At 40.3% G+C, this 19,032-nt stretch overlaps 1 protein-coding gene across 1 annotated transcript in view; it reads left to right on the plus strand.

Moving 5' to 3' along the window:
• The window catches only part of vps35l.S (VPS35 endosomal protein sorting factor like S homeolog), a 43,284-nt gene extending 36,862 nt beyond the window's left edge, over window positions 1–6,422 (plus strand). The window contains exons 30-31 of the mRNA XM_018239126.2: window positions 1,100–1,246; window positions 5,566–6,422. Of these exons, the coding sequence (XP_018094615.1) occupies window positions 1,100–1,246; window positions 5,566–5,664 (246 nt within the window). The 3' untranslated portion in view covers window positions 5,665–6,422. The remainder of the gene's footprint in view (window positions 1–1,099; window positions 1,247–5,565) is intronic.
• Window positions 6,423–19,032: the final 12,610 nt, after the last annotated feature.

Below are 19,032 nucleotides of genomic sequence, written 5' to 3' on the forward strand. Positions count from 1 at the left end.
TCAATAAGATTGGCTGTGCCAGCCTGCTTTTGAATGCAATGAAACAGAGTGTCAAATTCAGTAATGCCATGCAATTGCAAGTTATACAGTGACTTCCAAGGGTTTTATCCTCATTTCGTTACTAAAGTATTTTGACAGCCAAGCTGCAATCTGGGCCCAGTTTATATTCAAGTGTAAAAAGAGTTGGGGAGCAACACAAGCAAAAAAAATCTCTTTGGGTGCCAAATAAGCGCTATGATTGGCTATTTAGTAGCCCCTATGTGAACTGCAGGCCTAGAGGACTCTCTACTTGGCGCTATACTTAGTTTTTATGAAATTAAAACTTGCCTCCAAGCCTGGAATTCAAACATAAGCACCTGCTTTGAGGCCACGGAGAGCAACATCCAAGGGTTTGGAGAGCAATATGTTGCTCAGGAGCCACTGGTTGGGGATCACTGATCTAGAGATATGCAACAAATAAGAGGACATAAGTGGTTTTTACAGAATTTGCCATTTACCAGGGGAAATTTGTGTCTAAGATTTCCCACTGCCACCTCGGTTTAAGGGTAGGACTACACAGACGTTTTCGGCGCAATCCGACGCGCTGCGACAATCGTTGATCCGAAGTGACACGACTGTCGGACAGCGTTCAGAGTCTGCATCCGACAGTCGTGTCACGGCGGATCGACGCTGCAACTTCATCCGACATTTCTATCTCTAACCTTATTTCCGTTGCATGCAATTTGTCGCATGTCGGCTCATGCTGAAAACGTCTGTGTAGTCCTACCCTAAATTCAGACCTTCAGATCGATCAGCCCTAAGTTTGTGTGAGATTACTACCTTGCCTCTTTGAAAGAAGAGCTCTGACCATTTCATTTTGTTTGTTTTTGTATGCTGTACATTTGAATTTTTGTATACTTCTGCTTTAAAAAGATCACCATTGGAACATGAACCACACAAATTTACATCTAGCCTTGTATGGGCTTCACACAGGAACATATTTGGTTGCAACAGATAAAATGTACGTGGCAGTTTTTAATCCCATCAGCAATGGGAATTTAGGTCTCTGTTCGCACTGATTATAATTAGCGCCTTTAAATCTGCTATTTCTTTTCTGTAGACGCTGAAACGTCAGAGTTATTTAGCCTTGCTGATTTTCAACAGCATTCTTGCTCATGGAGATCTGAGGAACAATAAACTGAATCAGCTGGCTGTAAACCTGTGGAATCTAGCTCAAAAGCATGGCTTTGCCGACACCAAAACTATGGTAAGGAATTAAATAAAAAAAAGTATTTTAATTGCTGTTTACCACAAATGCCAACCCCAACCTTACTGAGGTGAGCTGTTGGTAATTTAATTTCAGATGCTTGATGGTTGCTAGAAATCTAAATTAACCCATCTGAGCCTCCATACACACATCAAACCCATATATTGTGTTCTTAATTTATATACTTTAGATCAAAGTACAGGTATTGGATCCCTTATCCAGAAACTCCTTATCCAGAAAACTCTGAATTACGGAAAGGCTGTTTCCCATTGACTCCATTAAAATCACATAATCCAATCGTTTAAAAATGATTTCCTTTTTCTCTATAATAATAAAACAGTAGCTTATACTTGATCCCAACTAGGGGTGCACCGAATCCAGGATTCAGTTTTGGATTTGGCCAGGATTCAGCCTTTTTCAGCAGGATTCGGATTTGGCTGAATCCTTCTGCCTGGCTGAACGAATCCGAATCCTAATTTGCATATGCATTCAGATTCGGTTCAGTATTCGGACGGATCGTTCGTGAAGGATTCAGGGGTTCGGCCGAATCCAAAATAGTGGATTCGGTGCATCCCTAATCCAAATTCAGAAATAATTAATTCTTATTGGAACAAAACCAGCCTATTGGGTTTATTTAATGTTTACATGATTTTCTAGTAAGGTATGAAGATCCAAATTATGGAAAGATCCGTTATCTGGAAAACCCCAGGACCGAGCATCCTGGATAATGGTTCCCATACTTGTATAACCAAACTAGCAGGAGACATGTGTACATGATGGTTTTTCCTTGTGAAAAAATGTTTATTGCACATTACATGGTTCTACAGGGTAATCTTCCCCAACATTAAGGGGCAGATTTATCAAGGGTCGATTAGTCAATTCAGATTCGAATGTATGAGTTTGAAAATTCACACATTCAAATTCTAATCCCCCCCTATTCGAATGTAAATTCAAATGTGAGATTTATTACACCTCGACCATGGAAACAGTCCTAATTCAAATATTTGCTACCTAAATTCATGTACAAGTCAATGGCAGACGTCCGTAGAGCCATTTGGGGATGACAATATCCTTGCTGACATTCGAGTTTTTTTTTTTTTTTTCAGGAGAAAAATTTGATTCGTACAGATTAAATACGAATTGAATACTATTCGAATGTTCGGGTCGGAACTATTCGATCGAATCTTAGCCATTCTAATTTTTTTCTTAAATAACCTCCCAGTCAAATTGTGAGTACAGGTATAGGATCCCTTATCCGGAAACCTGATACCCAGAAAGATCCGAATTACCGAATGGTTGTCTCCCAAAGACTCCATTTTATCCAAATAATCCAAATTTTTAAAAATGATTTCCTTTTTCTCTGTAATAATAAAACAGTAGCTTGTACTTGATCCCAACTAAGATATAATTAATCCTTATTGGAAGCAAAACCAGCCTATTGGTTTATTTAAAGTTTAAATGAATTTCTAGAAGACTTAAGGCATGAAGACCCAAATTACGGAAAGATCCGTTATCCGGAAACCCCCAGGTCCCGAGTATTCTGGATAACCGGTCCCATACCTGTATATTCGAATTTTAAAAAAAAAAAAAACTCACATGAATTCGAAATGTGCCCTTTGATAAATGGCCTCCCCCTGTTTTTTTTTTGTTTTACTATACAGAGACCTCTCCAACACCAACACAGATTCATAATAGTATATTTACTTAATAATGCATTTTGTGGACATTGGGCAGTCCACTCTTTGGGTTCTCTGTTTTTAAAAGACATAAAACCTACTATTTGTAGCGCAGCAAATCTGTATGAACTATAATCCTGTTGCCTGGATCAACATTGTTGACTGCAGAACCATCTATGTATGACAATAAGAAATGACTCTTGGTTTGGGAGATTACGGAAAATGCCTCAGATGAGGTAACTAATATGAGATCTCCCATACGCATGTACCAATACAAATATTACAGTGAAGAAAGGTTCTTTGCACAACATATGCCGGGCAGTGAAGTGGTAATTAGTGTCACAGGTCACATCCAATTTTTTTTGATTGCAGCAATACACCAAATTTGTATTCTTGGAGATTAGCGAGTCTTGCAGAGCCTTGCAGGGTGAATTAAAATAAATATGGCAGAACTGAGGAACTTTTTTAAATTTTATTCATAAGGGATTCATTTTATTGCACATGTAGAAAAAGGATTTATACGTAATTGCAGTTATTCTGCTCCTGCACATAGTGTGCATTTAGTTCTAATGTAACGAGTGTTATCTAAGGGAGTTTGGGCTTTTAATCCCACAGGCATTTGAGAAATCTTTGAAAAGATCTTTCATACTCAGAACCTCAGTGACCTTATAAGAGCTCAATATAAAAAAATTTTTTAAAGGAGAAATGTAAAAGTTCAGTACTTATGTCAGGTAAATAGATTCTGGGCATTCGAATTCTGATGCGTATTTCAGAATCATATGATGTCCCAGTATAACACATAAGATCATATCACATGCTGCTTGGGGAGGAGTTGTTGTTGTCCAACTAGTAGACACTAGAGGTTAATAGACTTTAAACTCTGTGCTTTTTATATTCATTTGAATCTTAATTTAGTTGCACGGATTAGAATAAATGCCATTATTATAGATCTCATTCGTCCGCGACCCCCCCTTGTGTGGCCCCTCACATGAAATTCTGCCTACTTTGACTGCTTACCTATACTAATAATACAATCCAGGGTAATATACCCACAGAAAGAGGAGGGGCCATCAATGCTCGCCTCCATTTAACCCTTAATGCTCTATGAACACATTGTGAAAATAAAGTGTACAGATCAAATTCCAAAATGATCAAAAAGGTGTCCAAATACATTGTTAAAAGTGCAACCATGGCATACTAGTGACAATTTAACTACACCCTTGCAACAGCTTAATCGGACAGTAATCAGTGCCTTACTTTAATGTCCTTCTGTCCACCTAAACATTTGTGTAATTTTCTCTCTGGCTCCAAAGCCAAATTCAGGGGACAAAACACCCCAGAACTATTTAGGATCAGGAGCTTCCAGATCTTTAAATTTTACTGTCCTGCTTGTGCCATACTCTGCCTTTCCTATGCTCCCTGTGTGTGCCATACTCTATCTGCCCTATGCTCCCTGTGTGTGCCATACTCTGTCTGCCCTATGCTCCCTGTGTGTGCCATACTCGGCATGCCCTTTGCTTCATGTGTGTGCCATACTCTGTCTGCCCTATGCTCCCTGTGTGTGCCATACTCTGCTTGCCCTGTGCCCCCTGTGTGTGCCATACTCTGACTTCCCTATGCTACCTGTATGTGCCATATTCTGCCTGCCCGATGCTCCCTGTGTGTGCCATACTCTGCCTTTCCTATGCTCCCTGTGTGTGCCATACTCTGTCTGCCCTATGCTCCCTGTGTCTGACATACTCTGCCTGTCCTATGCTCCCTGTGTGTGCCATACTCTGTCTGCCCTATGCTCCCTGTGTGTGCCATACTCTGCATGCCCTTTGCTTCTTGTGTGTGCCATACTCTGTCTGCCCTATGCTCCCTGTGTGTGCCATACTCTGCTTGCCCTGTGCCCCCTGTGTGTGCCATACTCTGACTTCCCTATGCTACCTGTATGTGCCATATTCTGCCTGCCCTATGCTCCCTGTGTGTGCCATACTCTGCTTGCCCTGTGCCCCCTGTATGTGCCATATTCTGCCTGCCCTATGCTCCCTGTGTGTGCCATACTCTGCTTGCCCTGTTCCCCCTGTATGTGCCATATTCTGCCTGCCCTATGCTCCCTGTGTGTGCCATACTCTGCCTGCCCTATGCTCCCTGTGTGTGCCATACTCTGTCTGCCCTATGCTCCCTGTGTGTGCCATACTCTGCTTGCCCTATGCTCCCTGTGTGTGCCATACTCGCCATACACTGCCTGGATGCCCTATACTACCTTGAGGACATGAGTCTGGTAGGGTTTGTTCTGGGGGTTTGTTAGCATTTGGAAATGGCTGTTAGGGGCCCCTAAGGCGTTTAATCATGTGCCGGGGAGGAGGAGGCATATGGATTTAAGGGTATGTTTTAATATGAATTAAATGTTTCACATATAAGAGTAAAGAGTGATGCAGTGAGCACCAACCATTTGGTTTTTTGGTGTGCTGCAATCATTAATGTGGGCATGGTCTTAAAAGTTCTTGTGGTAATGTGGGTGTTGCTTAACACAGGGAGTGGTCAACACTGTTCCATTATTGGCCCTCCACCATGTAGGCCAGAAAAAAGAAGTTGGACAGCACTGTTATAGACTAATAATGCCTCCCCACTTTTCTGTCCCATTTTTTTGTGTAACAGGTGAAGACCTTAGAATACATCAAGAAGAAAAGTAAGGAGCCCGAATGGAGTCATTTCAGTGACCTTGCAGCAAGACTTCCTTTACAGTCGAGAACCTAGAACTTCTAGGACCTAGAAGTGATCAAGCTGTTTCCGATCAGGTGTCATCAACTTAACTAAGTCTCAGAATCTCTTGGGTTTAGGATTTTGCGAGTTTTAACGCATGGCCAAGACAGCCTAGGAGGGAGGAGTTACAACGTTTGCCCAGCAACTGAGGTTGTGTTTATCAAAGGTTTGGCATCCAACAATTTGCAATTGTTTGATTGTTCCCCTACAATTTTGTAAAATAAATGCTATTGTAATACCAAGGGGGTGTTGAATGATTTGCAAATGGTTTTCCCTTTAAGAAAGAGATGCCAAACTAGGGGCCTCCTAATGAACTTCTTGACCACCACGCAGCTAGCTGCAGTTGCTATAAAGTATTACCTGTTTTTTAATTGTTTCTGTTGTCCATTTCAGATTAAATGAAACAGTACTGTCCTTATGCACAGTAATATGGCCCATTTATTGGAGACTTAAATGGAGCGTTAAGGCCTTGTTGGTATTGACTAAGAATTGTAGCTCTGTAAAGCACAGATGAGTTATTGCCAGCTCTTCCTGGTTGTAGTGTATACAGTTTGTGTATATACAGTGCCTTGCAAAAGTCTTCACCTTTAGCGGCAATTACAGCTGCAAGTGGCTTTGGATAAGTCTCTGAGCTTGCCACATTTTGCCACTTGGATTTTTGCCCATTCCTCAAGGCAAAACTGCTCCAGCTCCTTCATGTTGGTTTTCGTTTGTAAACCGCAATCTTCAAGTCTGACCACAGATTCTGAATTGGATTGAGGTCTGGACTTTGACTAGGCCATTCCAACACATTTAAATGTTTCCCCTTAAACCACTCGACTGTTGCTTTAGCAGTGTACTTCAGGTCATTGTCCTGCTGGAAGGTAAACCTCCATCACAGTCTCAAATCAAAGGCAGACTGACACAGGTTTTGCTCAAGAATATCCCTGTATTTAGCACCATCCATCTTTCCCTCGACTCGGACCAGTTTCCAAGTCCCTGCTGCTGAAAAACGTCCCCACAGCATGATGCTGTCACCACCATGTTTCTCTGCGGCGATGGTGTTCTTGGGGTGATGGGATGTGTTGGGTTTGCGTCAGACATAGCATTTTCCTTGGTGGCTGAAAAGTTAAATTTTAGTCTCATCTGACCAGAGCACCTTCCTCCATACATTTGGGGAGTCGCCCACATGCCTTTTGTCAAACTCAAAACGTGCCTTCTTATTTTTAACTTGAAGTAATGGCTTTTTTCTGGGCACTCTTCCATAAAGCCCAGCTCTATGGAGTGTACGGCTTATTGTGGTCCTATGGACAGATGCTCCAGTCTCTGCTGTGGAACTCTGCAACTCCTTTAGGGTTACCTTTGGTCTCTGTGCTGCCTCTCTGATTAATGCCCTCCTTGCCCGGTCTGTGAGTTTTGGTGAACGGCCCTCTCTTGGCAGGACAACCATTGTTGTTGTACCATGTCAGAAAAGGTGTGTTTATACCGATCATGTGACACTTAGATTGAACATAATAAGATTAAGAAACATTTAAATTACAGGTTGGAATGTAACAAAATAGGTAAAAAGCCAAGGGGGGTGAATACATTTGCAAGGCAGTGTAAACATTGACCCCACTGATCCTGGGCTGATTACGGCCCTTATAGAGTTGTAATGGGTCCAAAGTGAATCCCTTTCCAACTGGGCACAAGTATATGTTTACTGTTAGTTAGGACTTAATGTAATAGGAACTAGGGCCTATGCGCCTGTTTGTTTTGGACACGGTAATTGTCATAAACATATGGAATAAATTTGCTCAGCCATAATGAGAAGAACATGTTAAGAAGCGAGACGATCTGGAGATTGAGGGGAAAGCATTTTTAGGTCGATGACCTTTATATTTTTTCATCTAACACCCCCTTACATTACAGTCACCCCTAATGGCAGGAATAGGCAACGCAAGCAGAATGATCTGAACATAGCACATCTCTATAGAAAAGTGGTCTTTACATTAACATAAAATAAATGTGATTATAATATATTATTTTAATGGGAGTACAATAAGCATAATATAAAAATCAGTGCATTTGTTTTGTCTTAAGTGCCATTGTGTTCAGCAGCAGATTAGAATACAGAATCCTACTCGGCATTGTTAAAAATAAGGTAGGTGTTTATATTATGCCTTTATTGATCTAAAACTGATCTGTGCTTGTTGATCTAAGAATATTTAGTTGTATTATTTAACTTCATCCTTTTACATTCATCCATTTACCCATATACATTCCCATAGAGGACATACATTGTAAATAAAGGGCACTTTATGCATTTTCCACTGCATATTATGTTGGACCTAAACATATGTTTAGAGCACTTTTACATCTCTTTAGCCAACCTTGAAATCGTGGATTTCACATGTGGTTGGCTTTGTATGCGTATATTAATAAAAAGAAACAGTTCATGTAAGCCTTGTGTCAATTTAATAATTAATCAGTAAAAAAAAAGTAATCTTTCAAATTAGTCCTTTTATAATGGAAAAAAAAGTTAAATATGGTTTGATTGTCTTTTTAATCAAAACCATGGACAGGTGTTTTAGGTCTGTACTGTTAGGTTTACTTACAAGTTATTCTGTATAATTCTGACGCATGATTGAACCAGTAAGGTGGGCTAAAAGGTAGGGATGCACCGAATCCACTATTTGGGATTCGGCCGAATCCTTGGTGCATATGCAAATTAGGGCCAGGAAAGGAAAAAGTGGGAAAAAATTATTTTGTGATGAAAAGTCACGTGATTTCCCTACCCGCTCCTGATTTACCTATGCAAATGAGGATTCGGTTCGGGCCAGGCACAAAGCCGAATCGGAATCCTGCTGAAAAAGGCCGAATCCTGAACCGAATCCTGGATTTGGTGCGTCCCTACTAAAAGGATTGGTAGTCGCATACGGTATGCCATATACACACAGTATAAGCCACAAATGTAAAAATTAACCTTCACTTAAGAAACAGTGGGCAGAGAAATTCATACCAGACCTTTTATGTGTTTTCCGAGAATTACTGGTTTAATTGTTTATATTCAGCTGTATATGTAAAGTCATACAACAGAACAGTAGTGCAAGATACTGATGTGTCATACCTAAAGTACAAATAATTGTTATCCAATATGCCTAAACAAAATGAAAACACATTTGTTAACGGCTGAAGTTTTGTACTCGTATTGACTTTATTAGGTACGTATAAAATGCAGTTTCATGCTTGGTTTCCAGAATGTATTATGTGCAAATGAACACGAGGTATTGCTCCAAAATGCACGTTTATATGCAGAGATAACTCTGTTATTGATATGTAGTGTATTATAGCAGGGCACCTATCTTTCTTTTCCATGCTGGGAGCCAATAATAGAACTCAGAGTGAGTTCACAGGTTGTATTATATAGTGAATAAAGTACCCCCTCTTATAAAATATAAGGATATTATAAGTTACCGAGGAGTTTCATGACCATATAAAAACACAAGGCCGAATGTTTTTATACAGGTCATGCAACTCCAAGGTAACTTCTAATATCCTCATATTTTGCAACTGGGGGTACTTTATTATTATACACACGTTTCAGTGAGTCATGTGACAAATGACATCAGAACTCACCGTTTATTACTGATGACATCAGAACTCACCGTTTATAAGGATATAATTTACAGGATATTCATGGTTTTTGTGTATTATAATAAAATAACTTACAAAAAGTTTAGGAAACCCTCAGACAGGGTGGAGGGGCATGCAAATCCTTTGGCAGCAACATCTGTCCCACTAGTGTAATATTCTGCATTGGGGAAATACTGATTTCACAGTATAGAGTGCAGTAAAATATTGCATCGATCCTCAAACTTTATGGACTTCGAGGCAGTTTTGTCAATGAAGAATGTATTCTTTTTGGCAGTCTCAATTCCCAAGCCTATGCCTCTGTTCTGCTTCCAGTTATGGGTTTTGTCAAATTCCGCCTGCAGATTCCTATGTAATGACTGCTCATCAGCCTTGCCCTTTGCTTTTTCCTGGCTGGGGCTTGGTTCAAGGGTACTTTGATTGCCTTTCTTAAAGCCTCCCATCTATCTAAATAACTTTGCCTGTTGATATGAGCTTTGAAATGAAGCTGTGTCCCACTGTCCAAATCTGGTAGCCTGTTAAATAAAAATTGCAATAGGAATGCAGTAAGCACACAAGCAATGGATGTGGATAAAGGTATTATCTGTTTCAAGTATGCATTTTAAAGTCCATAATATGGCATCAAATACATAAGCTGTTTTCTGGATCCGTTATCTGGAAACCTGTTATCCAGAAAGCTCCGAATTATGGGATGGCCGTCTCCCATTGATTCCATTGTATCCAAATAATACAAATTTTTTAAAAATAATTTCCTTTTTCTGTGTAATAATTAAACAGTAAATTGTACTTGATCCAAAGTAAGATATAATTAATTCTTATTGGAGGCAAACCCAGCCTATTGGGGTTATTTAATTTTTACATGATTTTCTAGTAGACAATGTTTGAATCCAAATTACTTAAAGATCCGTTATCCGGAAAGCCCCAGGTCCAGAGCATTCTGGATAACAGGTTCCATACCTGTATTTGTCTACTGTGCAGATTATAAAGGTTTTCCCTGCGCTGCCCATATTTGCCAGGTGTATCAAGGGTTAAGTTATACACAAAAAGTCCCAGAAGTGGTGATTTTCTAAAACTGTTCGATGATTAGGGATAACACAGCTCTAGGGTCTGGAGACTGTCTGTTTTATTATATCAAATGCTTTTGGCATTCATGTTAGATTTTATTACATAATTTTTGTAATACATTCTGGGCCGCTATCCAATATGCGTAAAGGAAAAAAAAAGAAAATCCGTCCACCTAATTCAATTACAAAGTATTATGGAAACAGACAAGGCACTCATACAGTATGGCATACATTTGGGTTTATTGACTATATATTACTATATACTGTATTTACTATATACTGGGCACCAATATAATGCACTGCAACCAACGTGACTTTCTTAAATAGTTTTGGAACTACAATGGGGTCAACAAACACTGCAACAAGAGGGTTCAATACAGGAATAGGATATATTATGCAGAATGCTCGAGGGTTTTCCAGGTAAGGGATCTTTCTGTAGTATCGATCTCCATACATTAAGTCTGCTAAATTATCATTAAACCATTAAATAAACCCAATAGAATTGTTTGGCCACCAATATGGGTTTATGCAGCTTCGTTACTATCAAATACAAGCTATTGTTTTATTAATACAGAAGAAAGGAAATCTTTTTTAAAAAAATTAGAATTATTTGGTTAAATTGGGCTCTATAGGAGATGGCCTAGTAATTGGGAGCTTTCTGTATAATGGGTGTCTGGATAAGGGAATCCCATACCTGTAACACCAAAATTAAAGAGATTATAGAACTAATTTACTAATTGTAAATATGTGTTTTTACAGGCATACATACATAATTGAACAGTAACACCAAAAAATTAGTGTCCTTAAGTAATGAAAATATAATGTACTGTTGCCCTGCACTGGTAAAACTGGTGTATTTGCTTCAGAAACACAATTTTAGTTTATATAAACAAGCTGCTGTGTAGCCATGGGGGCAGCCATTCAAAGCTGGAAAAGGAGAAAAGGTACACGTTATACATGACTATGAAGATTTTCATTCATCCAGGTCATGGTATATCTAGTATAGGTCAATCTAAAAACAACTGGACTTGCTGAGTAATCAATGAAGACGTTTCACTACTCATCCGAGCAGCTTCTTCAGTTCAACTGACTGGTGTGGGAAATCCTCGGCATATAAACTCTTCCACTAATCCAACCACAATGGCACATTGTAACTCTTCAAAGAGGTGACATCTGAAGAAATTTACAGAGGTGTTGATTCTGTGTAGTTGTGATAAGATTATCCAATGTGTCATGCAACTCCTAGATACAGGTGTTACTTGTGAGAGTTGTATGAATGGATGTGTCAAGTGTTCTGAATCCGCCGGGGTACAGATGTTAGAACAGCATTGTATGTAGCAGACAGGTGGTGTCGAAGGCCCCCACCTCTGTTCAGAGATGGTCTCTCCACCTTGACATGAATCGCCTCTTTCACGCCTCGTTCAAACCAGCGGTCTTCTTTATCCAAGATTTGGACCTTGCTGTCTTCAAAGGAGTGTCACTTGTCTTTTAAGTGTAGAAAGACAGCTGAGTTTTGCCCTGTAGAGTTCTCCCTCCTGCGCTGAGCCATTCGCTTGGAGAGCAGTTGTTTTGTCTCCCCGATGTATAGATCTGTGCACTCCTCGCTACACTGGACTCCGTATACCACATTGCTTTGTTTTTCTTTTGGTGTTTGATCCTTTGGGTGTACCAGTTTTTGTCTCAGTGTGTTGCTAGGTTTGAAAAACACAGGGACATGGTGTTTGTTGAAAATCCTCCTGAGTTTCTCTGACACTCCAGCTACATATGGGATGACTATGTTTCACCTACTATGTGTTATTTCTATTGGTGTTCCTGTTGGGCTTGGTTGCTGCTGTTTTGACAAAGGCCCAGTCTGGGTAGCCACACGCTTTCAAAGCTCCTCTGAGATGTTTCTGCTCTTTGTCTTTGGACTCTGTATCAGTTGCCACACATTCCGCCCGGTGGTGCAGGGTTCGAATGACACCCAGTTTGTGTTCCAGTGGAACAAGTCCAGTTGTTTTTAGATTGACCTATACTAGATATACACGTTATACAGCAGATAACCGTAAAGCTTTGTAGTATATACAATGAGATTCTTTAGAACTGATCTGTTATCCATTGTGTCCTGTGCTTGAATGACTTGTTCATATAAACTATAATTGTTTTTCTAAAGCAAATGCACCAGTTTTTCTAGCACAGAGCAACAGTACATTATATTGTCTTTCCTTTAAAACATTTACATTTTTTGGTGTAACTGTTCTTTTAAGGGATACACCGAACCCTCCAATACTGTATTCAGCTGAATCCTACTTAACTGACTGCAAATACCAAGCCAAATCAGAACCATTATTGGTAAATTGCTAGCACAAGGGCGGAAGTAGCCGATTCACATGCAAATCCAAAGAGCCTGGCCAAATCAAATCTGAACCCTATAGAGAATGTTTTGCTTAATACAGGGTTTGGCCAGGCTGTTGGATTCACTCCAATCCCAAGCATCTGTGCATCCCTGATGATATTCTCCTAAACATACCCTTGATATGTTATAGCTGATGGCAAGTTGGAGAAGCTGCAACAGAGTGCTACGTTTTAGGGGTAAATTTACTAAGCAGCGAAAATTCGTCAGACAACGCTAATTTACTAAAATGTGAAGTTGCGTCCAGGGCGCCGAACGCCAACGGATTTTCTCTAGCATTACTTCGGCAATCAAAACGAAGATGCGCTAGCATTTTATTATGCCTAGCGCAACTTCGTAAGAGGTCTGCGCTCAGGCTAATTTGCATACTGTAGGAATATATGTTGCAGCAAATACATTACATTACATTACACAAGTCCAGGGAACCTTAATAAAGATAATAGATTTATTATCCCACTGTATAGTTTATGTTCCATATGTTAGAAAATGTAGAAAATGTATGGGGGAACCCAGTTACCCAAAAAAAAAAATGTAAGGACTTTTGCAGGCTATCACTCTGAAAAAGGAAAAGACGCCAGCGTTTTTTGGGACTTAGAAACTTTTTCCACTAAAAATATGATGTAAGTAACAGAAGAATGAGGAAGATCTATGCACTTCAATGTACTTCTCCTGGTCTGAGCTGGTGAGGGCAAGTTTGGCGAAAGAGGTAACATTCAGTAAAATCTGCATCTTAAGGTGGCCATAGATGCAAAAATCCGCTCGTTTGGCGATGTTGCCAAATGAGCGGATCTTTCCCCGATATGCCATTAACAGGCATGGCTATATCAGGGGTAATCTGATCGTTCGGCCGTATGGCCGAACGATCAGATTACGATGTGCCATGGGCTCCGGCGGGATCGGTCGGGTCAAAATCAAACCTGACCAAACGACCAATCTCCGCCGGATGAAAGATGTCGGCACACGCCACACACGATCCGAAAATCGTACGAATCCTCGATTCGTACGATCGGATCTGTGTGTCTATGGCCACCTTTAGTGAATTTGCGGAGTAACGTCCATTCGCCAGAGCGAAAATTAGCCTGGCGTTAGAGTGTGAATGTCTGATGTTAGTAAATCGGTGAAATGCCTGAAAGCGGTAATGCTAGCGAATCGCCGCAGCGTTACTCACTTTGCCCCATAGAGTTTATTCCCCATAGAGTTTTTATTATTCGCAATGGGATTTAGAGTGCTGGAAAGAGATGGAGGTATAGCATGTGTAATTAAAACTATCAACATAATTATCCTTTGACTTTGTTGCTTGTTGAACCCCTGTTTATGCGAGTCCTTTGGCTGCTGCCAGGCTCAACACGTAACTTTCTACTGTTTTCAGATACATTATTAATGCCATGCTACGCATAATTACAACTTTTCAGTTCGCCTTTCTTCTGAATTACGGCGGGCAATTACTCTTAGCGCAAACACAGCAGTTCTTCCTAAAGCCACATAATTACCTTGCCTAGCTTCATTCTGCACTTGCTTAATAATCAGGTTCAGATCATGCTCAAATTGCTACGGCTTCTTGGCCAGCTGCCCAAAATTCTACGCCTTTTGGAGCCAAAAAGAAATTTACATTTTCAATGACAGTGAGGAGACAAGCGGAAGATCAATTTGCTTCTTCATTAACATTCAAATTGCTTTCTTCTTGCGTTGAAATACAAATTGCCAAAGTGCGGATATTCAGTGTAGAAGCAATGAAGCTCCTTGTTCTACAATTAAATTGGCGGTGACAGAGCTATATGTTTAGGTATTGTAGGGTTAACATTTAGTGCACTTAATCAGTTTGTCCACTGTTATCCAGTATATAATACTTCTTAAATTCAAAACAAATACTGTATGTATTGCACTCAACTTGAAACATACATATGCAGGTGTTGGCCAATTATCAGCTATTTTTCATATTTGAGGGTTACATTATTTTACAACATGAGGTCAAACAAAGAGGTCTACAGAGATCTTGCTGGGGGCCATAACAATCTCTTGAAAAGCCACATCTGGTCCACAGCCCTCTAATTGGACAAGCCATATGCTTATTGCATTTGGGTGTGATTCTGCAAGACTTGGGTACCCAGGAGACATTAGAGGTAACTTAAAGGGGACCCGTCACCCAAAGAAATTATTCAAAATCCTATTTTATCACATTAGTCAAGCAAAATGAACGTTAATTACACTATATAAATTATTTAAATCTTGTTTTCTTCAGTCTGGGAATTCATAATTATAGCAAGCAGGCTTGCTAAGGCATAGAGGAGGGTCAGACAATAATTGATTGACAGCTGAGATTTTTAAATGAGCTTACAACAGCTATGAATGCTTTAATAAAAAAATAGAAATTGGATTTCATGTTTAATTTGAAAAGGACTTTTATTATACAGCTTTGTGTGTCTGGGTGACAGGTCCACGTCAGGTCCCAAGCAGTCTGGATAACAGGTTCCCTGCATATAAGAAAGATAATTACACCCATACACGAATGAAAAAAAGATTTTGGTAGATTGATGGTTGATTATCAATATCCAAGTAAGGTTACCTTTACACTGAAAGGATTTGCTTTGTTGCAAATGTTTTTTTACCATGTCTGCCCTGTCCCATGTGAATGAGCAGTATGTCTTTTCAATTAGAGAAACTGCATGATGCACCTCTCCATAAGGCACAACTTTAATTTTTAAGCTTAATTTTAAGTTAATTGGGACTTGGAAATCACAAATACAGAAGGTTTCATGGTTACACCCTTTTCATGGAAAATGATGTTCTAAAGCAGAGGGTAATCCATCCGGCCAATCCATAGGCAGAGGGTGATTTATTTGTTTGGGTAGGCCAAGTCTAATGTTACTTCAAAAGTTTCTTTACCAGCGATTTTCCACTGGAGAAGAAACAGATGGTTCAGTCCCATATCATAAGCATTAGCAAAAGTTGTAATTCACCTGTCTGAATTTTTATCTAAAATTGCATTATAATCTGAAATCTGTCCCATACATGGTCTGACTTATGAGCTACTTAAGAGTAGCAACTGTTGAGCCCACAGACTGCAGACTAAGTAATTTTCCACTTGCCATGGATGAAGTCCAGACTATTTTGAAAATAATACTCATAGCAATCTCTTATTATCAAAATTATAGAAAAAGAGGCAAAAATACTATATATATATGCTGAACCTTGTAGTGCACCTGGCATGCCAGAGTCTAGCCATTTTGTAGCTAATGCACTTTATTGAGGAAGGAAAGGTAGAAGCACAGGGGGTGTTAGGCACCCTATAGTGATTCTAGTTAATTATTTCCTACTAGAGGCCAGCACTTCTCTGCTTTAAAAAAAAAAAAACAGATTGGCCCAAGTACTTCTCCTGTGAGTGCTATTCTGAGCGAGCACATGTGCAGTACACAACTTTTTCACAGGTTTCTGAACTGCACATTTGCCCAACTTCAACAGTCAAAGGAGTTGCCTAATGGTAGCGTGGTGCTCACAGGAAAGGTACCCCAGGACGGTGCCATTTTTTTTATGAAGAGGAGCACTGGTCTGGTATAGGAAGTAATAGACTCAGTGTTGGACTGGCCCATCATGATACCAGGATAACTCCCAGTGGGCCCTCCTGCTTCTAAGCATTTGTAACAATTTCATGTTTCCTATTTCTGTATGCAAACAAAGGGGCCAAATAGATGGAAAAACAGAGTATATTGTGTAATGGCTGTAATGAATAAAGGGCCCATGGTCTAAGGCAGGTGTCCCCAGCCTTTTTTTACCTCTGAGCCACATTCAAATGTAAGAACTGCTGGAGAGCAACATAAGCATGCAAAAAGCTCCTGGGGGTACCAAATATGGGCTGTGATTTGCTTCTGCTACTCCCTATGTGGACTTGCAGCATACAGGAGGCTCTGGTTGGCAGCGTGTCTGGTTTTTATGAAACCAAAACTGGCTTTCAAGCCTGGAATTTAAAAATAAGCAACTGCTTTGAGGACACTGAGAGCAACATCCAAGGGGTTGAAGAGCAACATGTTGCTCACGAGCTACTGGTTGGGGATCACTGGTCCACCAGAAAATAACATGATTAGGCATCACGTCGGATGCGCCAAATCTAAGGTATGTAATAGGAAAGTCGAACATTGTCGCTGCGTGCATCCTACACAACACAACTGTCGGATGAAGAAACAACATGCAGCATTGGCATCCGACAGTCGTGTCATGTCTGATGCACGCAGCGACAACGTCTGACATTTCTATTACTTACCTTTAGATTTGGCACATCCGAACACATATGGAATCCGCAGCCTGCGTGGCAATTCATTTAGATGCATGATGCAGACTGAACTGATTTATGTGCAGCCATGCATCTAAATGAATTGCTAATTAGCCATGCAGGCTGTGGATTCCATATGTGTTAGGTTTTAAAGGGGTGAGATGGCAACCCTAAGGGCTCTTACAGACGAGTGTTTTTACCTGCGCTCCCCTGGGTTCCATTTTTCTGCTTTCAGGGGAGCGCAGGAATAGACGCATTACATTTTTTCCAATGGGGCTGTACTCACACAGGCGTGTATAGGGGCCGAACGCAGGTTGAGACGCAACATGCTGCATTTTTCCTGCGTTCGGCACCTACACACGCCTGTGTGAGTACAGCCCCATTGGAAAAAATGTAATGCGTCTATTCCTGCGCTCCCCTGCGGCTGAATGCAGAAAAACGGAACGTAAGGGAGCGCAGGTAAAAACGCTCATCTGTAGAGCCCTAATAAGTAAGGACCTAGATAGAAGTTGTAAAGGACTGCTGTACAAGGCGTTGATTTCCCTTTAAATGTCTTAGCCACTCATAATTCTATTTATTCAAGGGTTAAGTGAAAGATAAATATTGCTATGAAAGGGTTTATATCACAGTAGAATTTGATAAACAAGCAGTGTTTCAGAGGCTGAGAGGCATATTCAAATGGCGATTACAGTGATTAATGACCGGCTATTCAGAATATTGATTAAAATCCAATTTCCTTTTTATTCCCATTTATACCTGAGAGAATGAGGAATGCTTTTATCTTTATCTACTGCTCTTAATGCATCACAGCTAAAACACTAACAAGAGCACAATGGCCCATTAGAGCGCTTTCATTATCCCTCCTTCATTTTTTTTTTTACTCCTAATTACATACAGTTGTGCATATTCCATACAGTACTACTGGGAAACAGCAGCTATTTAACATACAACAGGGAATTGGTCCCACAGATCATTTCACTGATTTGAAGTTCAAAGTCCCAGATTAGGTGGCAATTGGTGTCATTTATGATCTCAACAGCAGTAGCGTTAGGGCTCTTACACACGGCAGTTTTACCTGCGCTCCCCTGCGTTGCTTTTTCTTCCGTTCAGTCACAGCGGCGCGCAGGAGTAGATGCACTCAATTATTGTGAAGGGGGCTGTACTCACACACGCATGTATGCGCCGAATGCAAGTGAAATGCAACATGCTGCTTCCCACCTACGGTTGGTGCTTATGCGTCTGTGTGAGTACAGCCCCCTTCACAATAATTGAGTGCGTCTACTCTTGCGATCCCCTGCGGCTGACGCAGGGGAGAGCAGGTAAAACCGCCTATGTGTAAGAGCCCTTAATATGGATGCATTCATTGCATGAATTGATGCCATCCATTAAAGGTAATTTATTGAATGACATGCTCCTTTTCCCTTTCCCTTTGGAAACAAGCACCCCGGGCAGTGTTACTGAGTGAATTGTATGCAGGTGTGCCAACTAACGCAAGGGGACTCATGAGCTGCGGCCACCTTCAAGAGTCAGGTTCTCACTACAGCCAACATCAATACTTGCAGCTGCAATGCACCTAAACTATTAAAGTACAACTAAATGGACGATTTCTGGAAACCTGTTATACAGAAAACTCAGAATAATGGGAAGTCTATATCCCATTAAGTCTATGCGAAACATTTTGTTCTTTCTAATAAGAGTACCTTTTACTTGTGCCTAACTAAACGGCATGACTTCATATTGGTGGCAAAACAATCCAATTGGTTCTATTAAATGTTTAAATGATTTTTAGCAGACTTAAAGGGGTTGTTCACCTTTGAATTAACTGTTAGCATGATGTAGAGCGTGATAGTCTGAGTCAATTTGTAATTGGTTTTCATTTTTTATTATTTGTGGTTTTTGAGTTATTTAGCTTTTTATTCAGCAGCTCTCCAATTTACAGTTTCAGGTTGCTAGGGTCCAAATTATCCTAGCAACCATGCATTGATATGAATAAGAGAATGGAATATGAATAGGAGAGGCCTTGAATAGAA

This window comes from Xenopus laevis, chromosome 9_10S (genome assembly GCF_017654675.1).
Source record: "Xenopus laevis strain J_2021 chromosome 9_10S, Xenopus_laevis_v10.1, whole genome shotgun sequence".
Taxonomy (NCBI): domain Eukaryota; kingdom Metazoa; phylum Chordata; class Amphibia; order Anura; family Pipidae; genus Xenopus; species Xenopus laevis.